Source organism: Pseudoliparis swirei, chromosome 8 (assembly GCF_029220125.1).
Source record: "Pseudoliparis swirei isolate HS2019 ecotype Mariana Trench chromosome 8, NWPU_hadal_v1, whole genome shotgun sequence".
Classification (NCBI taxonomy): Eukaryota; Metazoa; Chordata; class Actinopteri; order Perciformes; family Liparidae; genus Pseudoliparis; species Pseudoliparis swirei.
In genome coordinates, this window is record NC_079395.1 from 3,818,034 (window position 1) to 3,838,747 (window position 20,714).

General features: G+C 44.3%; 1 protein-coding gene across 2 annotated transcripts in view; it reads right to left on the reverse strand.

Annotated features, from left to right (window-relative positions):
- Positions 1-7,929: 7,929 nt before the first annotated feature.
- The window catches only part of LOC130197554 (receptor-type tyrosine-protein phosphatase N2-like), a 159,097-nt gene continuing 146,312 nt past the window's right edge, over positions 7,930-20,714 (reverse strand). For both annotated transcript variants that reach the window (XM_056420280.1, XM_056420281.1), the window contains 6 exons: positions 20,502-20,621; positions 19,743-19,909; positions 15,317-15,370; positions 14,216-14,280; positions 10,977-11,050; positions 7,930-9,687 (listed from right to left, as the gene is read on the reverse strand). In XM_056420280.1, coding sequence (XP_056276255.1) covers positions 9,616-9,687; positions 10,977-11,050; positions 14,216-14,280; positions 15,317-15,370; positions 19,743-19,909; positions 20,502-20,621 — 552 coding nt within the window. In that variant the 3' untranslated portion in view covers positions 7,930-9,615. The remainder of the gene's footprint in view (positions 9,688-10,976; positions 11,051-14,215; positions 14,281-15,316; positions 15,371-19,742; positions 19,910-20,501; positions 20,622-20,714) is intronic.

Sequence of the window (20,714 nt, forward strand, 5' to 3'; positions counted from 1 at the left end):
CTCCCTTCTCATCGCCCCTCTTTGGACCCGAGGGGATGAACCTCCAGATAAAACTCTGACCGTTGGACCCGGGGATTGACCGGCGCCCGTGAGGGAGCAGGACGCGACGCCATGTTGGATCATGGGTAAAAGGCCCCAGACGCCATTACAGCTCATTTAAAGTTAAAGATGGAGGTTATTTTCTTCTTCTTCTTCGCCCCGGGGCACATGGAGTCTCCTCCGAGTGAAGGGCAGATATCAGCTTGAGCGACTCAACAGATATGAGGAAAAAACATTTAAACCATTTAAAGTTTTAAAGGGCGCTACGTCTGTGAGAGTTTCTTACTTCATGGTTTTAAATGGACTCACATTTTTTGACTGTCAAACTGTGATGAAAAAAATCTAATAAAAAAGCCCAAAAAATAAAAGTCTAAAAAAGGTAACGAAGCGCAGCATCCTGGAGAAACCACAAAATACATGTTTTACGACTGACCACCAGGGGGCGACTCCTCTGGTTGTTTAGAAGTCAATGCTTCATGTGCTGAAGCTGCATTCTCTCTCCTGACCACCAGGGGGCGACTCCTCTGGTTGTTTAGAAGTCAATGCTTCATGTGTTGAAGCTGCATTCTCTCTCCTGACCACCAGGGGGCGACTCCTCTGGTTGTATAGAAGTATATGCTTCATGTGTTGAAGCTGCATTCTCTCTCCTGACCACCAGGGGGCGACTCCTCTGGTTGTTTAGAAGTCAATGCTTCATGTGTTGAAGCTGCATTCTCTCTCCTGACCACCAGGGGGCGACTCCTCTGGTTGTTTAGAAGTCAATGCTTCATGTGTTGAAGCTGCATTCTCTCTCCTGACCACCAGGGGGTGACTCATCTGGTTGTATAGAAGTCTGTATAAATGACTACTAAAAGGTAGTTTTGCCTCTTCATTTGAAAACATATAATTTGGGGGCCAAATAAGCAGAAATAATCATCATGCAGAGGATCCAGAAATATAAGTGTCACACTTGTAAGTGTGACACTTGTGTTTTCCGTGTGTGTGTGAGTGTGTGTGTGTGAGTGTGTGAGTGTGTGTGTGAGTGTGTGTGTGTGAGTGCTCAATCAGCTGTGCGAGGAAACACTCCCACTTCACCCTCTTGCCCCCCCCCCCCCCCGCTCCTCCCGATTGGCTGCCTTCACGCTGCCCCCCCATTGGGCACGACGCACGGGGAGGCGGCAGTTTGTCGCTGTTGCTAGGATCCTGTTGCCATAGGTTCCTGGGCTGTTGCTAGGAGACATGCGATGCATTATGGATGCTGTTCCCTCTTCCCGCGGAGAAGCGAATCTGAACCGCTGATGACTGGACTCTCACCCGTCACTCTGTGTCCATCACCCCATCACCCTCTCGTCTCGGTCGCTCCGTCATTTTGTCTCCCACGAAGTGGGATGTTCCAAAGCACCACAGAGGTATATAACTAAATATATATATATATATATAAATATAAATATGTATATAAGTATATATACATATACAGGACTGTCTCAGAAAATTAGAATATTGTGATAAAGTTCTTTATTTTCTGTAATGCAATTAAAAACAAAATGTCATGCATTCTGGATTCATTACAAATCAACTGAAATATTGCAAGCCTTTTATTCTTTTAATATTGCTGATTATGGCTTACAGCTTAAGAAAACTCTAAAACCCTATCTCATAAAATTTTAATATTTCCTCAGACCAAGTAAAAAAAAAGATTTATAACAGCTGAGTGTTTGTCAAGGCTCAGGAAACCCTTGCAGGTGTTTCGAGTTAATTAGACAATTCAAGTGATTTGTTTAATACCCTACTAGTATACTTTTTCATGATATTCTAATATTTAGAGATAGGATATTTGAGTTTTCTTAAGCTGTAAGCCATAATCAGCAATATTAAAAGAATAAAAGGCTTGCAATATTTCAGTTGATTTGTAATGAATCCAGAATGCATGACATTTTTGTTTTTTTAATTGCATTACAGAAAATAAAGAACTTCATCACAATATTCTAATTTTCTGAGACAGTCCTGTATATATATATATGAATTAGAAAGACTAACTAAACCTTTTCCCTCGCTCTGCTCCTTGACTCGATTGCTTGAGACACGTCGTAGTTTCATTGGTTTCGATCATAAAGTCTCGTAAACCGCCCGAATGTTGAGCATGCCGCCAGCAGAGTCGAGATGAAGTTCCTGTTTGAGGAAATGCTCCTTCCACCCGAAGAACCTCCAACACCATCAACACCACCAACACCACCCTAGTGCCTTCTACCACATGACAGCCAGGTCACGTGAGCTCCCCCCCCCCCCACCCCCACGAGTCAGACCAGGAGCGTGACGATAAACATTCAGCGGCAGGGCTTTGAGTCTTCGCCGACAGCTTTTCGCTGGATTTGGTTTGACTAAAAATGAAAAACTAATGACTAATGTCTAATAACTGATGCGTTACGCGAGGGAAATCACATCAGAGACACTTTGAACCGGAATGCCGAAGAAGAACGACTCGGTTAGTCTGACACGAGTTATTCTCAATGACTGTGACTCGGGCAGTCAGCAAGTTTTCACTCATTCGTTGCATTTCAATATATATATATTTATATATATATATATGTATATATACATTTATATATATATATGTATATATTTACATATATATATATATATTAATATATATATATATAAAAGAAATATATAAATATATATATGTATATATATGTATATTTATATATATATATGTATATATATATATAAAAGAAATATATAAATACATAAATACCTTTTTATACACATATATGTATATGTATAAAATTATATAATAAATATGTATATATATATGCTGTCCATGTTTAGGCGGCAAAGCTACCTTCTTCTGTGAGGGAAAGATTAAAATAAGTATGATTTTATGTTTACAAATCTCTCCTCAAACCCTTCACACCTCCTGGTGGCCTTGTTTTCAAAAAATTATTAAATAAAAAGCCAAAGCTTTTGGACCTTGGTCATATTTTTTGTACATCCTGCGTACGGCCACAGGTGCTCCTCCTCCGCAACGCTGGGTGACATGCAGAAGCAGTTTGGCACACACACAGAAACTCTCACACACACACACACACACACACACTCCACCCAGATGGCGGAGTAGCCACTCAGTCGCAGTTCTTATCTTTTGAAAATTGCTCAAGTCTGCACGTCGAAAAAAAACCTGCTGCCTGCAGTCTTTGATTCCCCGTGAAGGGAGACATGTGTGTGTGTGTGTGTGTGTGTGTGTGTGTGTGAAAGCCTTACAAAGAGACACACAGGAAGGAAGCTGCTGTGTTTCTGTGCATGATTGCCACAGTGGGGAGTATGTCAGCTAGTGTGTGTACACCTGTGAGAATTATGATTGTGCAAGATGCTGGGACAAGTGTGTGTGTGTGTGTGTGTGTGTGTGTGTGTGTGTGTGTGTGTGTGTGTGTGTGTATGTGTGCCAGATCTGCGACAAGCCAACTGTGACGGGCTCTAATAGCTCTCGAACACATCCGCCTGAACACGCCGCTGCTCGTCGTGTGTGTGTTGGTGTGTGTGTGTTGGTGTGTGTGTGTGTGTGTGTGTGTGTTTTCTCTGTCTGTTTAAAACATTGTTTTTTTATTTTTATATCTCTGTCTCTGTTATCACCTTCGACTCTCTACTCCTTCGTTCCACCGAGCGAGACGGATAGAGGAGGAAGTCGGTCGATAAATGACGGTCGATGGAAAGTCGCTCAGGCCTTTAGCTAACGAAAGCCGCTCAGACCTTTAGCTAACGAAAGCTGCTCAGACCTTTAGCTAACGAAAGCCGCTCAGGCCTTTAGCTAACAAAAGTCGCTCAGATCTTTAGCTAACGAAAGTCGCTCAGACCTTTAGCTAACGAAAGTCGCTCGGACCTTTAGCTAATGAAAGCCGCTCAGACCTTTAGCTAACGAAAGTCGCTCGGACCTTTAGCTAACGAAAGCCGCTCAGACCTTTAGCTATCGAACGTCGCTCAGACCTATAGCTAACGAAAGCCGCTCAGACCCTTTAGCTAACGAAAGTCGCTCAGACCTTTAGCTATTGAAAGCCGCTCAGACCTTTAGCTAACGAAAGTCGCTCAGACCTGTAGCTATGGAATCAGCCACGTCCAATCACAGCGAGCCTCCAGTCCAGACCCCGTCTCCAGAATATTCCGTGTCACGTACAATTCCACATTTAACTGAGAACGCAACCATTTCCTATCGTAGATAAAGAGACACAAACTAAGTAATCCATGTTTTTACTCATTGAGAGAAAGAGAAAAAACAGGTAGCGGTGTTGTTTTCTGGTTTTACCTCCAGACTGGAGATCTGAGAGTGAAGAGGAAAACATTTCATTCACCTCCTCAGGTGTCGCCCGACACTTGATTACTAATCAGAACTCGGGATGTCCCGCTAGCTCGGACTCAGGGAGTCGCGCAGTTTCTCAAACCTCAATTCCTAAGTTCCTAAATCAGCTTAAGAGACAAATATTCTTCTCTGGAGTTTCTCAGACCAAGAAGAGTTCAATAAGATTGACTGTATTAGTAGATTTAGGATTTGTTTTAAAGCACTAAAAACTATAAAGGTCTCAACATCGCAACACATGAAATAAAACCTTTCCCCCGCCGCGGTCGTCCTCCACGTCCAGCCGACACTCATCCCGTCCACGCCGCCGTTCGTTCTCCTAATTCTCCCGACGTTCACACGCGAGTCCGGACCGGCAGCCGCACATCATTCCTAATTATGCAAATCAGTCTCTTTTTCTCGTGGCACGGAAGAAAAGCAATATTTCAATGCAAATGGTTCGATATAGGGCGCTCGCTCGTAAACGCGCTAACGGAGAGTGACGGCGGTGGCGATATTGGGGTCGGCGATGAGAATGATCAACTCAAAGCCAGAAGTGTCCCTCGCGGCCGGTCGGAGGGGAGGGGGCGGCTTTGAATGTGATACCTTTGATTCCCCCCCCCCCCCCCAAATATGTTGGTATATAAAATAAATCAATTTCAACTTCTTTTCAACACCAAACAGCTTATCTACGATTTTATATACAATTAAAATGTAACGCTGCGTTTTTTTACGTGATCGTCAATATCGGGATTTTTTTTCCGCTGCGAGACATCAAAAATACACCAACCAAGCTTCACATTTGGTTTGCTTGTTGGGTCGCGATAGCAGCGATACCTGGACACAGCAACAACTCCACTTCCTCAACACATTATCGCTCGCGACAAATTCACCGACGGTTGGTTGACTTTATTTATTTATTTATTTTTAGTTTATTTCGATCAGCAATACTATACAAAAATCAAAATTTCAACAAAAGAAGAAAGTGGCCGACCGAAAGGGTCAAGGCTGAAGCTATCAAGCTTATAAGTGCCCTAACCTATGCTTTCATGAAAATACTTATTTTAAGGAACCATTACATATACCTATATATATATATATATATATATATATATATACATAAACATATACACATGCATACAAATTCACACACCCATATAAACATATATACACACACATACCTACATATACATAAAACAATCAACAAAACAAAAACAAAAAAGCTTGTCCCCATTACCCGTTACTTATGAAGCGTCATCAATGCTGATACGTCTGTACTTGTCCAGAGTCATGTCTTTAAATTTTTTTTTGAATATCACCAGATTCTTACTTTCCTTGATGTCATCAGTTAAACTATTCCACTGTTTCACCCCACAGACAGATGTACACATGTTTTTTAGAGTTGAATGAACAATCGGCTGTTTGAAATTCCATCTCCCTCTTAGTTCATACTCTCCTTCTCTATCTCTAAAAATCTTTTTAATATTTCCAGGAAGTGAATTATGTTTAGCTTTGAACAGAATTTGTGCTGTTTTGAACTCTATTATTTTTTAGGTTTACAGAACTTCGTGGTTAGGTTTAGGAAACGACTGTGGTTTAAATTTGGGGATGTTTGAAATGTAACAAAACACATCGGGTCAATAAAGATCGACTAGCTTTCATACGGGACTTGGACACAGGTCTCCTGGGTGAAAGTCCTGTGCGTGTTTGAGTGCCATTAAAGCCCTTATGGGACCTTTCAGGTTTCTGGAGGTTCCCGGTTGGGCGATACTGCAGCTGTTTTTTTGTGACTGAGTTTTATGTCCACACGGTCAGATAAATAACCACTGAGCGCGTGTGTGTGTGTGTGTGTGTGTGTGTGTGTGTGGTTGTCGTTCATTTTCCAGAGACGACGAGCCACAGCGGCTTCTATCGACCCCCCGAACCGTCACGAAGGGGCCGAAATACATCGGGACGGTCGTCGTAACAAACTGCAGATGTCCGTTTTCCCGTGAGCTGTGTCACTGGACCCGTCACCACGGTGACTCGGCACAATTTCACTTGTATTAACAGTTCTTACAAGTCTTTTATTTACTGAATTAGTTTCATGACCCGTTAGGCCATTAAAAACCTGTTAAAATCCTCATAGAATAATTTCAAATATAACTTGATTTTTGCTCATTTGTGTGTGAGACACATGCTCGTATAAAGGCTGAAGGGCAGCTATACTGTATATATATATATATATATATATATATATATATATAGCAGGTGCAGATGGTTTGAAGGTCAGGTGATGTCGTGATGTAAATTATTATTTTTGCTTTATAAGGACAGATGAGGAAGCGGCTGGTGGTGGTGGTGGGGGGGGGGGGGGGGTTCATATGCTTGCTACACCTGCTTGTACGCCGTCCTCCCACCTTTATGACTTTTCCCCGGGTATGAAAACGTCACGCTTTATACGGATTTATCGTAATATCAGACCTTTTTTATCCGATACGCAGGACTTCCCGTGTCCCGTGTCTTACTCTCCCAGCTACGGTCACGTAACTAACATTCGTATTTTACACGACAAAACACATTTAATTCAACCTAAACCACAATATTAACCAAGTAACAAAGTAAATCTACATTGTAAGTTTATTTTATAAAAAACAAAAAGAGGCGGTAACGAGTTGAAACTGACTGAGGGGCAGCGAGAGCGTCATAGTTTGAACGGTATTACCGAAAAAAAAAGCGAGTGTACCCACAATGCAACTTGTCTGAACCGGCAAGTCAAGTCAAGGTAACTTGTACAGCAGCTTTTCAAAGGCTCAAGAAAAAACAGAGAGAATATTTGTGTTTCTTTGCTCACTATGTCGTCTCGTGAAGTATTAAATGTTCACTTTGTAGCTTCGTGAACCGAGAGCCCAAGACGTGAACATTTTCAGGCTCCCCCCCCCTCACACACACACACACACACACACAAACACACACACCCCTCGGCGTGACAACACGACTCTAAATCCACTCCTGTGAGTCATCGTTGCAGAAAGCTGAATCGATGTCCTCCCCTCTCCCCTCTCCCCTCCCCCCTCGTCTACCGGTCGATACCCAGAGCCGATGTTTCGCCTCCATAAGCACTCTTTAAAAAGAAAAAAGAAAAGAGCTTTTCATCCACTTGGCTTCAACTTTTTTTTAAAGACGCCGGTATGAATAACGACGTCAGGCCCATATGTGAAAATAAGGAAATAAAAGACACAAAAAGTGTGTATTTTATCTCATTGTTTGTGTTTGATGTTGTGGAGTCACGAGTGTGCGTTGAGCGTTGTCCAACAGAGCGGTTCATCGGTCAGGCCGACACCGAGTCACGAGAGAATACGCTCGTTGTCATATTTTGAAAACGTCATTAAGGATAAATTAATGATTGTTTTTCTTTTTGACATTTGTGAGCTGGAGGTTTTTCATCTTTCCTTTTCTCCAGATACAAATATTTCAATATAGCAGTAAGGAAGTCGACCGTGTGCTCCTTAAGGAATAATTAAAAGATGTAAAAGATCTAGTAAAAGTTTTCATCTTAATTTTCTTTATAAAAAGAGTTGAGACGGAAAAACGAAGGAGTCAGGATCTGCATGACAACGATGAGACTTTATTCACATGTTGTTTACACCAATAGAACAAAATATCTTCTGTTGTTTTTGTGTGTGTGTGTGTGTGGGGGGGGGGGGGGGTTATGTACAGAGTTAGTGCAGCGGGCGATGGAGATGGGAAATGACCGACTGAGCGTCTCAAAAGCTGCGAAAGAAAAACGCAATAATTTGAAGTTGAGTTTTTCCTGGCATAAAAATAAAGCTGGCGGTGAAGATTCAGGTCATTTAAATCCTCAACGCCGTTCCGTGTGTTTCCACATGTGAGAACATACGGGATCTTTGGGTACGAGCTCCACCCCGAGCTCCACCCCCGTGAGGTCGACTCCATCAACTCGCCTCCGGCCTGCTGCGTCAGCTTCAGCTTCGAGCGCCACGAGGCGAGGGCCACGGGGCGTGGAGCCGATTAAAAGTCGTGAAATCGAGCCGATTTTCACAAAAGGCATTTAGATGATGGATGTGACCGCACACACACACACACACACACACACACAGGGTAACACCGTCTCTCTTCTACTTCCCGCTGGACTTCCACCAACGTTTTCTCGGCCGCCGTTACTTTAATAGATTGAAGAGATTTTTTTTAGGATCTTAATAAATAAACGTCCAAAAACAAAATGTGCTTCTGGGAAAACCAGCTGACCAGAAATGAAACAAAGTGGAACAACGAATCGAGAACCGCCGGCCGGAGCGAGACTCTTCTCTTCTGTCGTTTCTTTCTTCTTCTTCTTCTTTTTTCCCGGCTGTATTCCAGCGTTCAGGCGGATCGATGGCGTCTCGTCAAGGAGACAAACTTTTGGGCTGAGGGAATCTTTATCGAAGGCCGCATGGGGGTTTATAGGAGGGATTACTCTTCTTCTCTTTTTTATAGGAGGGATTTCTCTTCTTCTCTTTTTTATAGGAGGGATTTCTCTTCTTCTCTTTTTTATAGGAGGGATTTTTTCCCTTCTAAAATAAAAAAGGGGAAGCGTTCCCACGCTGACGTCGTCCGTTTTAATTAAGGCGGTCGCGAGATAACGATTATATTGCTTCTGCTCTGAGAGAATTCACACTGAAAAAAGAAATTGATATATATATATATAGTATATATATATAATTTTCACCTCACATCCAGTTTCAGCGAGTTTTTTACATTTTTTAAAACATTTATTTTTGAGAACAAATTAATCCTAGAAACATCAATACAGAAGAACCGGTGATCACCGCCACACACACACACACACACACACACAAACACACACAGAGGAAACCATGATTCATGTACCACAGAAATTATTATATATATATTTTTCTTCTTCTTAATCTAACGTCTACATCTATGTACAGGGCGAGTTCAATGTTTACTAAGAAGGAGGAAGAGGAGGAGGAGGAAGAGAAGGAGGAGGAAGAAGGCGAGAAGTGGAGGTCAGAGGAGAGGAGACACGAGGGAATGAAGGGCAGAGTAAAAGGAGGAAATGAAGAAGGATGAGTGAGGGAGGAGAAGCAACGAGGAGAGGAAGGGGGGAGGAGACGAGGAGACGAGGTGATAAGACCGGACGGGTGGGAGGAAAGGAAACGTCTGGGATGGAGAACGAGGGAGCAAACGGAGGGAAATCATAAGCCCGGTCCTCCAGAAGGAGACGGAGGAGGAGGTCCATCGGGGAGCTCCTCCTGCTCCTCCTGCTCCTCCTATTGCGGGAGAGCTTTCAGGATGGCGTTCACCTCCTCCGCGACGGCCGTCAACGCAAACTCAAATTGGTCCTGCGGGAAGACGAAGAAGAAGAGGAGGAGTGGGGGGGGGGGGGGGGGGAGAAGAGGAGGAAGTCGTGAAGCGTACTGTGTGGGAACAGAGGTCAGTGACCCCCGAGGAGCAAAGGTCATGACCCTTGAATGACCTCTTGAAACTTCTCAGGGCGTAATCGACCAATCACAGCTGGCGATTACATCTCCTCAACTAAAGTCTCAAGTACAACCAGTAGAGGGGTGCAGGGGGGGGGGCATCAGTGGCCCAGAGCTGCCATCTGATTGGTCCACAGCAGCTTCTCCTCTAAAATACCTTAAATGTTGTTTATGTATTAACGTAAAAACAATCAATATTGATATATATAAAAACGCAGAATTAAGAAAATACCCCGACCTCCTCGACATATTTGACGAATATTTAAATCTACAGTTTGGTTTATTTATCGTGTTTTTTCAAAATAAGAGACTCAAAGATCAAGTCGCACATAAAAATAAAAATAAATCTTGTAAAGATGCAACTTTGAAAAGCTTTATTTTTAAATATTTAGAAGTGTTATTCCTTCCATGTTTAGAAGACTGACACGTCGTTGTTGTTGTTTTTACTGCATCGCTGCAGGAGGAAGACGAAGCGACATCGTCCCCCAACGAGATCTCGGAGATGAAACCAGAGCCGAGGCCGAGACTCCAGACACGAGGGGAATCAATGTGTGAGGAGGTTTAATAAAGCCAGGATCGATACCACACACACACACACACAGGCACACACACACACACACAGGCACACACACACACACACACACACACACACACACCTCGGCTTCCCTTTCTAATTGTGTTCACAGGTCAGCCGTAATTGTAGTTCCCAGACTGAAGGATCACTCGGCTTGTGTTTAGGTAACAGTGATATAGTTTAATGGTTTATAACCCGGTGATGTCACACTTGAGCTTTAACTCGTGGCGCGACACGGATTAGTTTAGCTTAGTTTAGCTTAGCATGATGCTCTATTTGTCGGCCTCGTCGATCCTAGATGACGAACTTTAGGAGCGACTTGTTTCCATCTCGAGCTCCTGGAACACATTTTTTATCAGCTGACAATAATTTGTGAACGGTTCTCTCTTTGGTTTTCACAAAATATATATATATTTTTTAAATATATATATGTGTGTATATTTTCTTTTAGTTATTGTCGTGTTCTTGAGGACTACATTAATTAATCAAAGGGTTTCTGACATTTTTTTGGGGCTTTCTGCCATAAACTATTATGTTTCCAGATTGATGTGTGTGTGTGTGTGTGTGTGTGTGTTACCTTGGTCTGAACCATTCCCGGCCTCTGGTCCCGCAGGTGCTCCAGAGTCGCAGCAATATCAATCTCCTTGGCACCTGTACACACACACACACACACACACACACACACACACACACACACACACACACACACACACACACACACACACACACACACACACACACACACACACACACACACACACACACACACACACACACAGAGAAATACACCACATTAATATTGTTGGATTGCGTTCAAAGCACCACCAAAATAAGATAATCCATTTAACATTTGTTAATCTGGTGTTTTTATACCCACTTCCTTTAGAACGAGAACATGTGATTACTCACATGTGTGTGTGTGTGTGTGTGTGTGTTGCAGTCTGTTTGACATTGTATTATTAATTTTTCAAGATGTAACAAAGCTGCAGAGGCGTTCAGGTCCTCAGTCAGACTTTGGTCTATTTTTCTATTCTGCAAGATATTCGGCCTCAGTATTAAATTGCCGCAAAAATAATAATATTTTTTATTATTTTTTATATTATAGAGCGACGTTGGCTGATAAATTGTCATTTAATAATTTCTTTCCAATATCAAGCTGTCCTCAGAATTCACGCTCAACTAGGAACGAAATAATGTTCCCTCCACATCGCGAGTTATTCACATCGACAAACGACCAAAGAAAGGAACATCGGAGCTTTGATGTCGCGAATGAAACATAAATATATGAAATATATTAATGCAGCTTTTTTTCTTTGAGCGAACAACACTTATTTTAACGGCATTACGTCATCTCAGAACTTCTAGCTCCGGGTGCTCGTTTAGGATGGGGGGAGGGAGGGAGGGGGGGGGGGTAAAGATGTTTAGAAAAAAAACATAAGAAAAATAGACGTTAAAAGGAGAGAGAGAGAGAGAGAGGGGGGGGGGGGGCAACAGTTACATTCACACAAGGAAAAACAGAGAAAGGAAATAAATTGTGAAGAGAAACAAAAGAAAGCTCCGGAGTGCGTCGCTCTGGTCGTGACGGAGCGGCGTGAAAGGAGCCGCTCGCTCACGCCGGGTTTCTCTTTCGGTTTGGAGGGTTTTGTGAGCCGTTCCTTTTTTATTCTGCTTTTTGTCTTTTTAACGACACAAAAGACTCTTTTTCTAGCCGAGGAAGCTGCAACGCGCTACGACTGCAGCCCTCTGGGGGGGCCAAAATGGACGGTATAAAAAAAAAAAAAATAAGAATCTTTCCTTCTTTGTGAAACTCTCCATTGATGAAGACGAGCGGAGCACGAAGGACATCAATAGAGGAATGTGATAAATAAAAAACGACCTCATTTCCAACTTCTATTTAAGAGCCGTCTCTATTCGGGGTGGAGGTCGAGGAGGAGGGTGGGGTAGTGGGTGGTGGGGGGGGGGGCTATAGAAGACGAGAAGGAGGAGAGCAGAAGAAAGACGGGGCCCTCGAGGAGGACCGGCTCACGGCTCGGACCTGGGAGGAAGAAATAAAGAAAAGAAACGCGAGAGACGCTGAGAAGCTCTGCGGCACTCGGAGGTTTCATTGGGTTCTTAGGATGAAGAGAAGAGTGGTGGGTGGTGGAGGTAGATGTATGTGGAGGAGGAGGAGGGGGGAGGAGGGAGAGAGAGGAGGAGGAGGAGAGGGAGGGAGCTTTTTTTAGAAGAAAAAAAAGGGATTATGAAAACCGCTCCTCAGCCTCCTGGAAACACAATGACAGACTTCTGGGAAAAACTCACAATTCAGTCCATTGGAAAAAATGAGTGAGAGAGAGAGGAGGGGGAGAGAGAGCGAGAGGAGGGAGAGGGATGTGTCTGAAAGTGAGCAGGAGGAGGAGCAGGAGGGAAGTCTTTGATCGGGATGGAGGAAGCCTGCAGACCTGGGGGCCTCCAGCTTCTCAGGAAAGACAAAAAAAAATCAGAAATGCGGGCGGTGAAGTGGAGGAGAAGAAGTGAAGTGGAGGAGGAGAAGTGGAGGGAGATTTCATGAAGCTTAGTTAGTCACATGGGCCTGTCGTAACACTGGGGGAGCCAACAGGTTCAGGGAATCACACAGAGACACACACCACACACAGAGACACACACCACACACACAGAGAGACACACACAGAGAGAGACACACACACAGAGAGAGAGACACACAACAGAGAGAGACACACACAGAGAGAGACACACACACAGAGAGACACACACACACAGAGAGAGACACACACACACAGAGAGAGACACACACAGAGAGAGACACACACACAGAGAGACACACAACACACAGAGAGAGAGACACACAAACAGAGAGAGACACACAACACACAGAGAGAGAGACACACAGAGAGAGACACACAAACAGAGAGAGACACACACAGAGAGAGACACACAAACAGAGAGAGAGACACACACAGAGAGAGACACACAAACAGAGAGAGAGACACACACAGAAGAAGAGGAGTCATGTGACCGTGCTGTTCCATACCGACGTGAAGACAGACACACAACTCGTCACAACTAAAAGCTCTGGACAAGATTCAAACGAGTCGGTGGAGAGAAACTTTCTGTTTGAGGACATTTGGGATTCAGCCCCTCCCCCCCCCCTCCCCCTCCGGAAGGCTGACCCTTTGATCTGGACTTAAAGACCCAGGAGCTCGTTCTGCTACAGCAGCAGCACCACCGTGGGACACACACACACACAGACACACACACACACACACACACACACACACACACACACACACACACGCAGACGCCGGTGAGCTACCGGCTAACGAAACAGAAGCAGATCGACCACACAACAGTCAACGTGGCTTAACACACATAAATGAATCCCGTTGACGTCCTGTAAGCGTCTCAAGCGGCCCCCCGGGGCCTCGCTCCGTCACCACGCCGTGTTGATTACATCGCGCTCTGATTACGGCCAGTCCTGCTGACGCGGCGGATAAAATGTTGGAGGTCGACGACGTTCGATTTAAAGCGGTTCCGCCGCGCCGCTCTCGTCCTTCTGCTCCGCGTCTCTACCGCGGACTTCTTTGAAACATCCTCTGAGTTTTAACGGCGTGAGAGTCGAGGTAACGGAGCTGAATGACGAGCTGATGGCGTTTTCACTTCAACATCACCACGGCTGACGCAATCAGGACACTTTGTTCATTTCTTTTCCCCCCCCCCGTGGTTTTATTACGGTTATCGGAAATGTGTGTGGGGTGGGGGGGTGAGGGTTACTCAAGATCCAGGGGAAGAAAAACGAGAAGAAGAAAAACCAGCGCCCACCTTTCGCCATCTTGTTGAGGACCATGTCGATCAGGACGTACGTCCCACTTCTTCCCGCACCGTCGCTGCTCAGGTGGGCGAGAGACCACGGCACAGAATGGAGGTGGGAGGAGAGAGAGAAACATTTAGATTCAATTAAATAGTTCGTAATTTTTTATTGCTTATTTCTTTTTCTTTTTTTAATGATAAAAAGATTTTTGTGACAGTTATTAAATATATATATATATTAAACAAAGTAATTATATATTTATATATATATATATATATTTCATATTGGACGAAATATTGAGCACTTGAAGGAGCGAAGTTAATCAAATGTCATGACATGTAAGTGCTTCATATATATACATTTATATATTTATATTGATATGTTCTATCCTATATTAATTTAAATTGCGATCAAGGATATGTGATGTGTGTGTCTCTCTGTGTGTGTGTGTGTGTCAGTGGAAGCCGGAGGGCTGTGAGTAAACACGTCAAGATGTCTGCTGCCTTCTCTCACTCTATTTAAAATGAGAGGCTGAGAGCGGAGGAGAGGGAGAGAGAGGGAACGGAAATAAAAAGACAGAAGAGAAATGGTAAAATAATTAAATAAGAAGAGACGGAGAAGTGCTCTGAATGCCGTCTGATGACAGAACGTCTGTCTCCATCTCTTGTGTGTATGTGTGTGTGTGATGGTTCTATTCCAGCACCCTCTAAAGTCTCGTCACATGTCCCGTCACTCGTCAGATCGCTCAGGGTTTGGTGCCACCCCGGGGCGATGGAGAGGAGAGGCACAGCCGTTTCGACTTATTACAGAATGGATCACTTCGTGGAGGAGCAGGCGGACCTCGCCGCTCTGGGAAGTCTTTCCGCACAAAGAAACCTGAATGTGAGCGAATCTGAAGAAGTGAAAAGAGAGCGAGGAACACACACTGCTGTGTCATCACACACACTGCTGTGTCGTCACACACACACTGCTGTGTCGTCACACACACTGCTGTGTCGTCACACACACTGCTGTGTCGTCACACACACACTGCTGTGTCGTCACACACACTGCTGTGTCGTCACACACACTGCTGTGTCGTCACACACACACTGCTGTGTCGTCACACTTGCCTGCAGTGGACGATGATGGGACACGAGCGTCCGCGGTAGCACTTGTTAACTTTTCTGTAAAAAACACAGAACAGAAAAAACGAGCTCAGTGTTAACATCACACAGTCAGAACCAGAACACAGTCAGAACTAGAACACAGTCAGAACATCAGTCAGAACATCACAGTCAGAACATCAGTCAGAACATCACACAGTCAGAACATCAGTCAGAACATCACAGTCAGAACATCACACAGTCAGAACATCACAGTCAGAACATCACACAGTCAGAACATCAGTCAGAAGATCACAGTTAGAACATCAGTCAGAACATCACAGTCAGAACATCACACAGTCAGAACATCACAGTCAGAACATCACACAGTCAGAACATCACAGCCAGAACGTCACAGTCAGAACGTCAGTCAGAACATCACACAGTCAGAACATCACAGTCAGAACGTCACAGTCAGAATATCACAGTCAGAACGCCACAGTCAGAACATCAGGCACAGCACGGTCCATCCCCTGACCCATGAGGTCAGACACATGTTCCTCTAGTGAGGTTACAGCACATCGTCACAAAAATAACGATAATGTGGTCAATGTAATGTCACATTGTAACAATGTAACAACATCACAATGTAACAACGTCACAATGCGACAACGTCACAATGTAACAACGTCACATTGTAACAACGTCACATTGTAACAACGTCACAATGTAACAACGTCACATTGTAACAACGTCACATTGTAAGAACGTCACAATGTAAGAACGTCACATTGCGACAATGTCACAATGTAACAACGTCACAATGTAACGTCACAATGCGACAACGTCACAATGTAACAATGTAACGTCACATTGTAACAGTATAACAATGTCACCATGCGACAACGTCACAATGCGACAACGTCACAATGTAACAACGTCACATTGTAACAATGTAACAACGTCACAATGCGACAACGTCACAACGTCACATTGTAACATCACAATGTAACAACGTCACATTGTAACATCACAAGGTAACAACGTCACAATGCGACGTCACATTGTAACATCACAATGTACCAGCGTCACATTGTAACGTCACAATGTAACAATGTCACAAGGTAACAACGTCACAATGTAACAACGTCACAATGCAACAACGTCACATTGTAACAACGTAACAACGTCACAATGTAACAATGTCACAATGCAACAACGTCACATTGTAACAATGTAACAACGTCACAAGGTAACAACGTCACAATGTAACAACGTCACAATGCAACGTCACATTGTAACAATGTAACAACGTCACAATGTAACTCTCAAAGAAATGCTCAGTCCTATTTCAATAATGAATCATTTCTGCCATATTTCATGACTTATTAAGCAACAGAACCACAGATTGCCCAACAGACGCAGCATGAAGAGTTTCCCATTACTGACAAGCAGGAACCATCAAAACAACCTTCATCGTGACGGAGTTAATACAAATAAATAGTTACAATCACAACGGTGATATTGGTCACCCAAGACCACGGGGTCGTTGTATTTCTTAGTTTTTCCTGTTGGAGGTCTTGAACGTTGCACAGCTGAAACCCAACCGACACCGACGCCATGAACGCTTTTAGATTTTAAAGAATGAAAACCACCCCGTTGCTGTTTGTTCATATTCCACAGCAGAGAAGATGGATTTGCATTCATGTTTCTTTCATACATGCGGAAAGACGTCGAGAGACGCCCTCACAGTGCGAGTTGAGACTGAAACGGAAGACGTGGTGGAAACGCGACGCGTTGCTCATCGACATGCAGAGCAACACCCAGGAGCTGCTGTCGGGGAGCCGGGAGTCTGATCCCAGCTGGAGACCGTCCCCGATTCCATTTCATGGTGATAACTCCAAATAACAATATTCAGCAGGAACATATTACATAAAGGCGCAGTGTGTGTGTGTGTGTGTGTGTGTAATCCATAATGCATTACTCAGTCAAGGAAAGAAAGGGACATTTGTGAACTTCATTTTCCGGCATTAACTCGGATGGCCAGCAGGGGGCGTCTCCTCGGTCCGAAAAATAAGTCTAATTGTATATAAGTCGATGAAATATTACCCAAAATTCTCCTGAGACCTTGAGTGAGAATGAAAACAGATATGTAGAGGTGGTTTCTTTAATTGTTTGAATGCTTTCATCAACACTGAGATAGGAAATGCTTTTTCTAACAAGCTTCTGCACGGAAGCGTAAAATCTCCATAATTACAAAGTCAGAGGATCGAGACCGTGTGTCAGAGGTTGACACTGAATGAGAAGAAAACCATATTCAATGGATTAAAGTATCATCTGCAACTAGTCCCCAACGAAAAAGATGTTTTACGGAGAAACTTTCATCCAAAATGTACAATCCATCCACGTTTTGGGGCGGCAGGTTGTTTCCCGAGACGGGATCACACAAGTGGGCACATCACACAAAAAAGGAAACTCCGCCCACGTTCATCCTCCACCACACCGACATCGAAATGTCGGAGCCCGCCGCAGACAATTAAAAGTGATGTTACCATGGAAACAGCCGGCAGAGAATCACCAACCGGTGGTGGGTGTACAGAGGGGAAGAGGAGGAGGTGTGGGGGGGGGAGGGGAGGAAACGCCCCGAAAAAGAGATTCAAGCTTGACGGAGAGACAGGAGAGAGAGAGAGAGAGATGACATTCAAAGCCAGAGAGACCCTGAAGCCGTTGGGACGGTTTCCCTCGCCGTGCGTCACGCCGGCTGAATCTGCAGCGTGACGTCGGCGCTCATTAAAACTGCAATTTGCAAAATGACAGTCATTCATAAAAATGACAAATCCTGGATGTAAGGAAGCTGAATGCGGCGAGCCAGATCCACGGAGGAAGCTGTCGGGTCCATCCGATGGATCTCCACGGCGGGAACAATATAGAAAGAAAAGTAAAAAGTGGACGAGCCAACGCCTCGAAATATGACTGTGAAACACGGAAATACACACGAGTCGTTGTATGAAGGTCCGTTGGTGTTGTACGGTCGGCTGTACGGACATTCAAGAGAGAGAGAGAGAGGGAGAGAGAGAAAAGCATCATAGGAAGGGAGGCATGGTGAGAGAGAAAGGGAGGAGGAGGAGGAGGAGATCGTAGGCAGTCAAGCAAACCATGAGCAAGCAAAAAAGGCGAGAGGTCATCTCAGGTCACCGGGCACAGCGGGGGGAGAGAGGAAGGAGAGGAAAGGAAAGGGAGACAGGAGGGGAGGAGGAGGGGAGGGGAGGAGGAGGGGTCCATGAGGCCCACTGGTTGCAGAGACACAGTCTCCAATGATCACTTTTGTGACTATGCAACTGGACTTATATTACTAGCTGCAACATCACAAAAATGACACTGGCAACCGCTAGTTAGCTGGTGAGACAGGAAGGCGGGGGGCGGGTGGGGGGGGGGGGGGGGTTGTAAGCGATGCTTTTTTTTTCTTTTTTCGGGCGCAGTCAGTCAGTTGAGAAGTGAGGTGGTTTGGCCGAGCATAAAAAAGGAAGAAGAAGAAGAAGAAGAGAGGTCAGCCGGCCTCCTGGGAAAAAAAACAAAAAGGAAACACACCCCCCAAAAAAAGAAATCAGGGGAAGAAGGGGAGGGGGGGATGGGGGGGTTACACCATATCCGCCACAATAAAAGTGAAGAGCATCTCCCTCTGAGCTTCCTCCATTGTGTTTTGACCCCCCCCCCCCCACCTCCTCACATCCCCCACCACCACCAGCTCTCCTTCTCATCCTCGGGTCACGGGTCAATAACTCAAAGAGACCTTCTTCTATTTAACCTCCGGGACTCTCCTCATCCTCGGCAGCTCGTAGATCCGTCTAGAAGAGGATTGTGCGGTGCGTTTGAGGACCTTCCTGGAGGGTTGGACTTAACACTCGTGGTGTGTTTCCCGAGGGGAACTTGCATTGGGTTCTTCATCGCTAGACGAGGAGTGACGGAAGAGAAGACACTCAGAGCCAGACGCTAATCGGGGAGCCTTGGAGAACATTCCTTCATTTCCAGGTCCCGTCCTTCTAGCCGTGGACTCCTTTACAAATAAAAGCCGAGCTTTGTTCCACCACAATGAGCCGAGAGGCTTTTTCCTTGCTTCTGGAAACAAATCTCGTTTATCAAAGTGTCATCTTTTCTTCTTCTTCTTCTCCAAAAGGCCTCTTTAAAAAAAAAAAAAAGGACTAACAAGTTTTTTCGGGGCTTTCTGAAAGCCCCGAGCGAGTTTACCGTGGACGTTAAAAGCTTTTGTACTTTGTGTTCTTCAAAGGACAACAAGGAGTTCAAAGAAAGTAAAAATCCTGAAAGAAAGAAAGAAAGAAAAGAAAAGAGAGTCTCGGCCAGCACAGAGGAATGAAGTGCGCCCCTTCACACCTCAGAGGAAGAAAGACAACTCTGAGTTGAGTTACTTTCCCTTTCTCTAAAAGGAGTTCCGTACCTGCGGAAGTCGAGCAGCGTGCGGCTCGTCTCCGGCACGTTCCGGTTGAGCCAGGTCAGGAAGTGGAACTGCGTGACGGTGCGCGTCTCGTTGGTCTGCATGTTCTTCAGGTAGAAGCTGCGCACCAGGAAGTCGTCGCACCAGATGTGCTCGGACACAAGGTTCACCTAGAAACGAAGACGACAACAAATATGAAGTAAAAAAACACACGTTGTTCCATGCGTTTCAAAATAAAAGCCCAAACCTTCAGACGTGCAGGTAGCACGACACTAGATGCTTTATTAATAACTCTGAAGTCCACAACAGCCTTGGGTTTGGTGCTAATGCATAGTTTTAATAAATGAGCCATTTATTGAATATTCTGGATACTTTTTTTGTTGTAAATAATGTTATGTAAATTATCTATTCATTTATTTGATTGTATTTATTTATTTTATTGTAATTATTGTATTGTATTTATTTATTTTATTGCATTTATTGTATTTATTGTATTTTATTTATTTATTTTATTGTATTGTATTTATTTTATTGTATTTATTGTATCTATTGGATTTACTATATTTATTTATTGTATTTATTTTATTCTGCATGTTTTCTTGCATTGTGAACATATGTGGAAAATAAAATATATTAAATAAATATAATAATAATGTTGTGTATTGAGATTTGGGGTTTTAGACATTTTAACTTGTCTGGTATCGGCCAATCAGAGCCTTGCATCTCTTTTAAAAGCAGAGTAAGGTGTGTGTGTGTGTGCACCTCGTAGATGTGGTACAGGTTGGAGCCCTCGTCGGGCCAGTAGTGGTAGCACTGCTTCACGCCGCTCTCCACCAGCGGCGTCAGCATCACGATGACCACGCAGCCGTTCTCCCACACCATCTGCACAACAAAAGCCCACGGTCAGTGAACGCCTCGCGGGGAGGCATGTAGCTCTAAAAAGAAGAAGAAGAAGAAGACATCTCTAATGGCCTC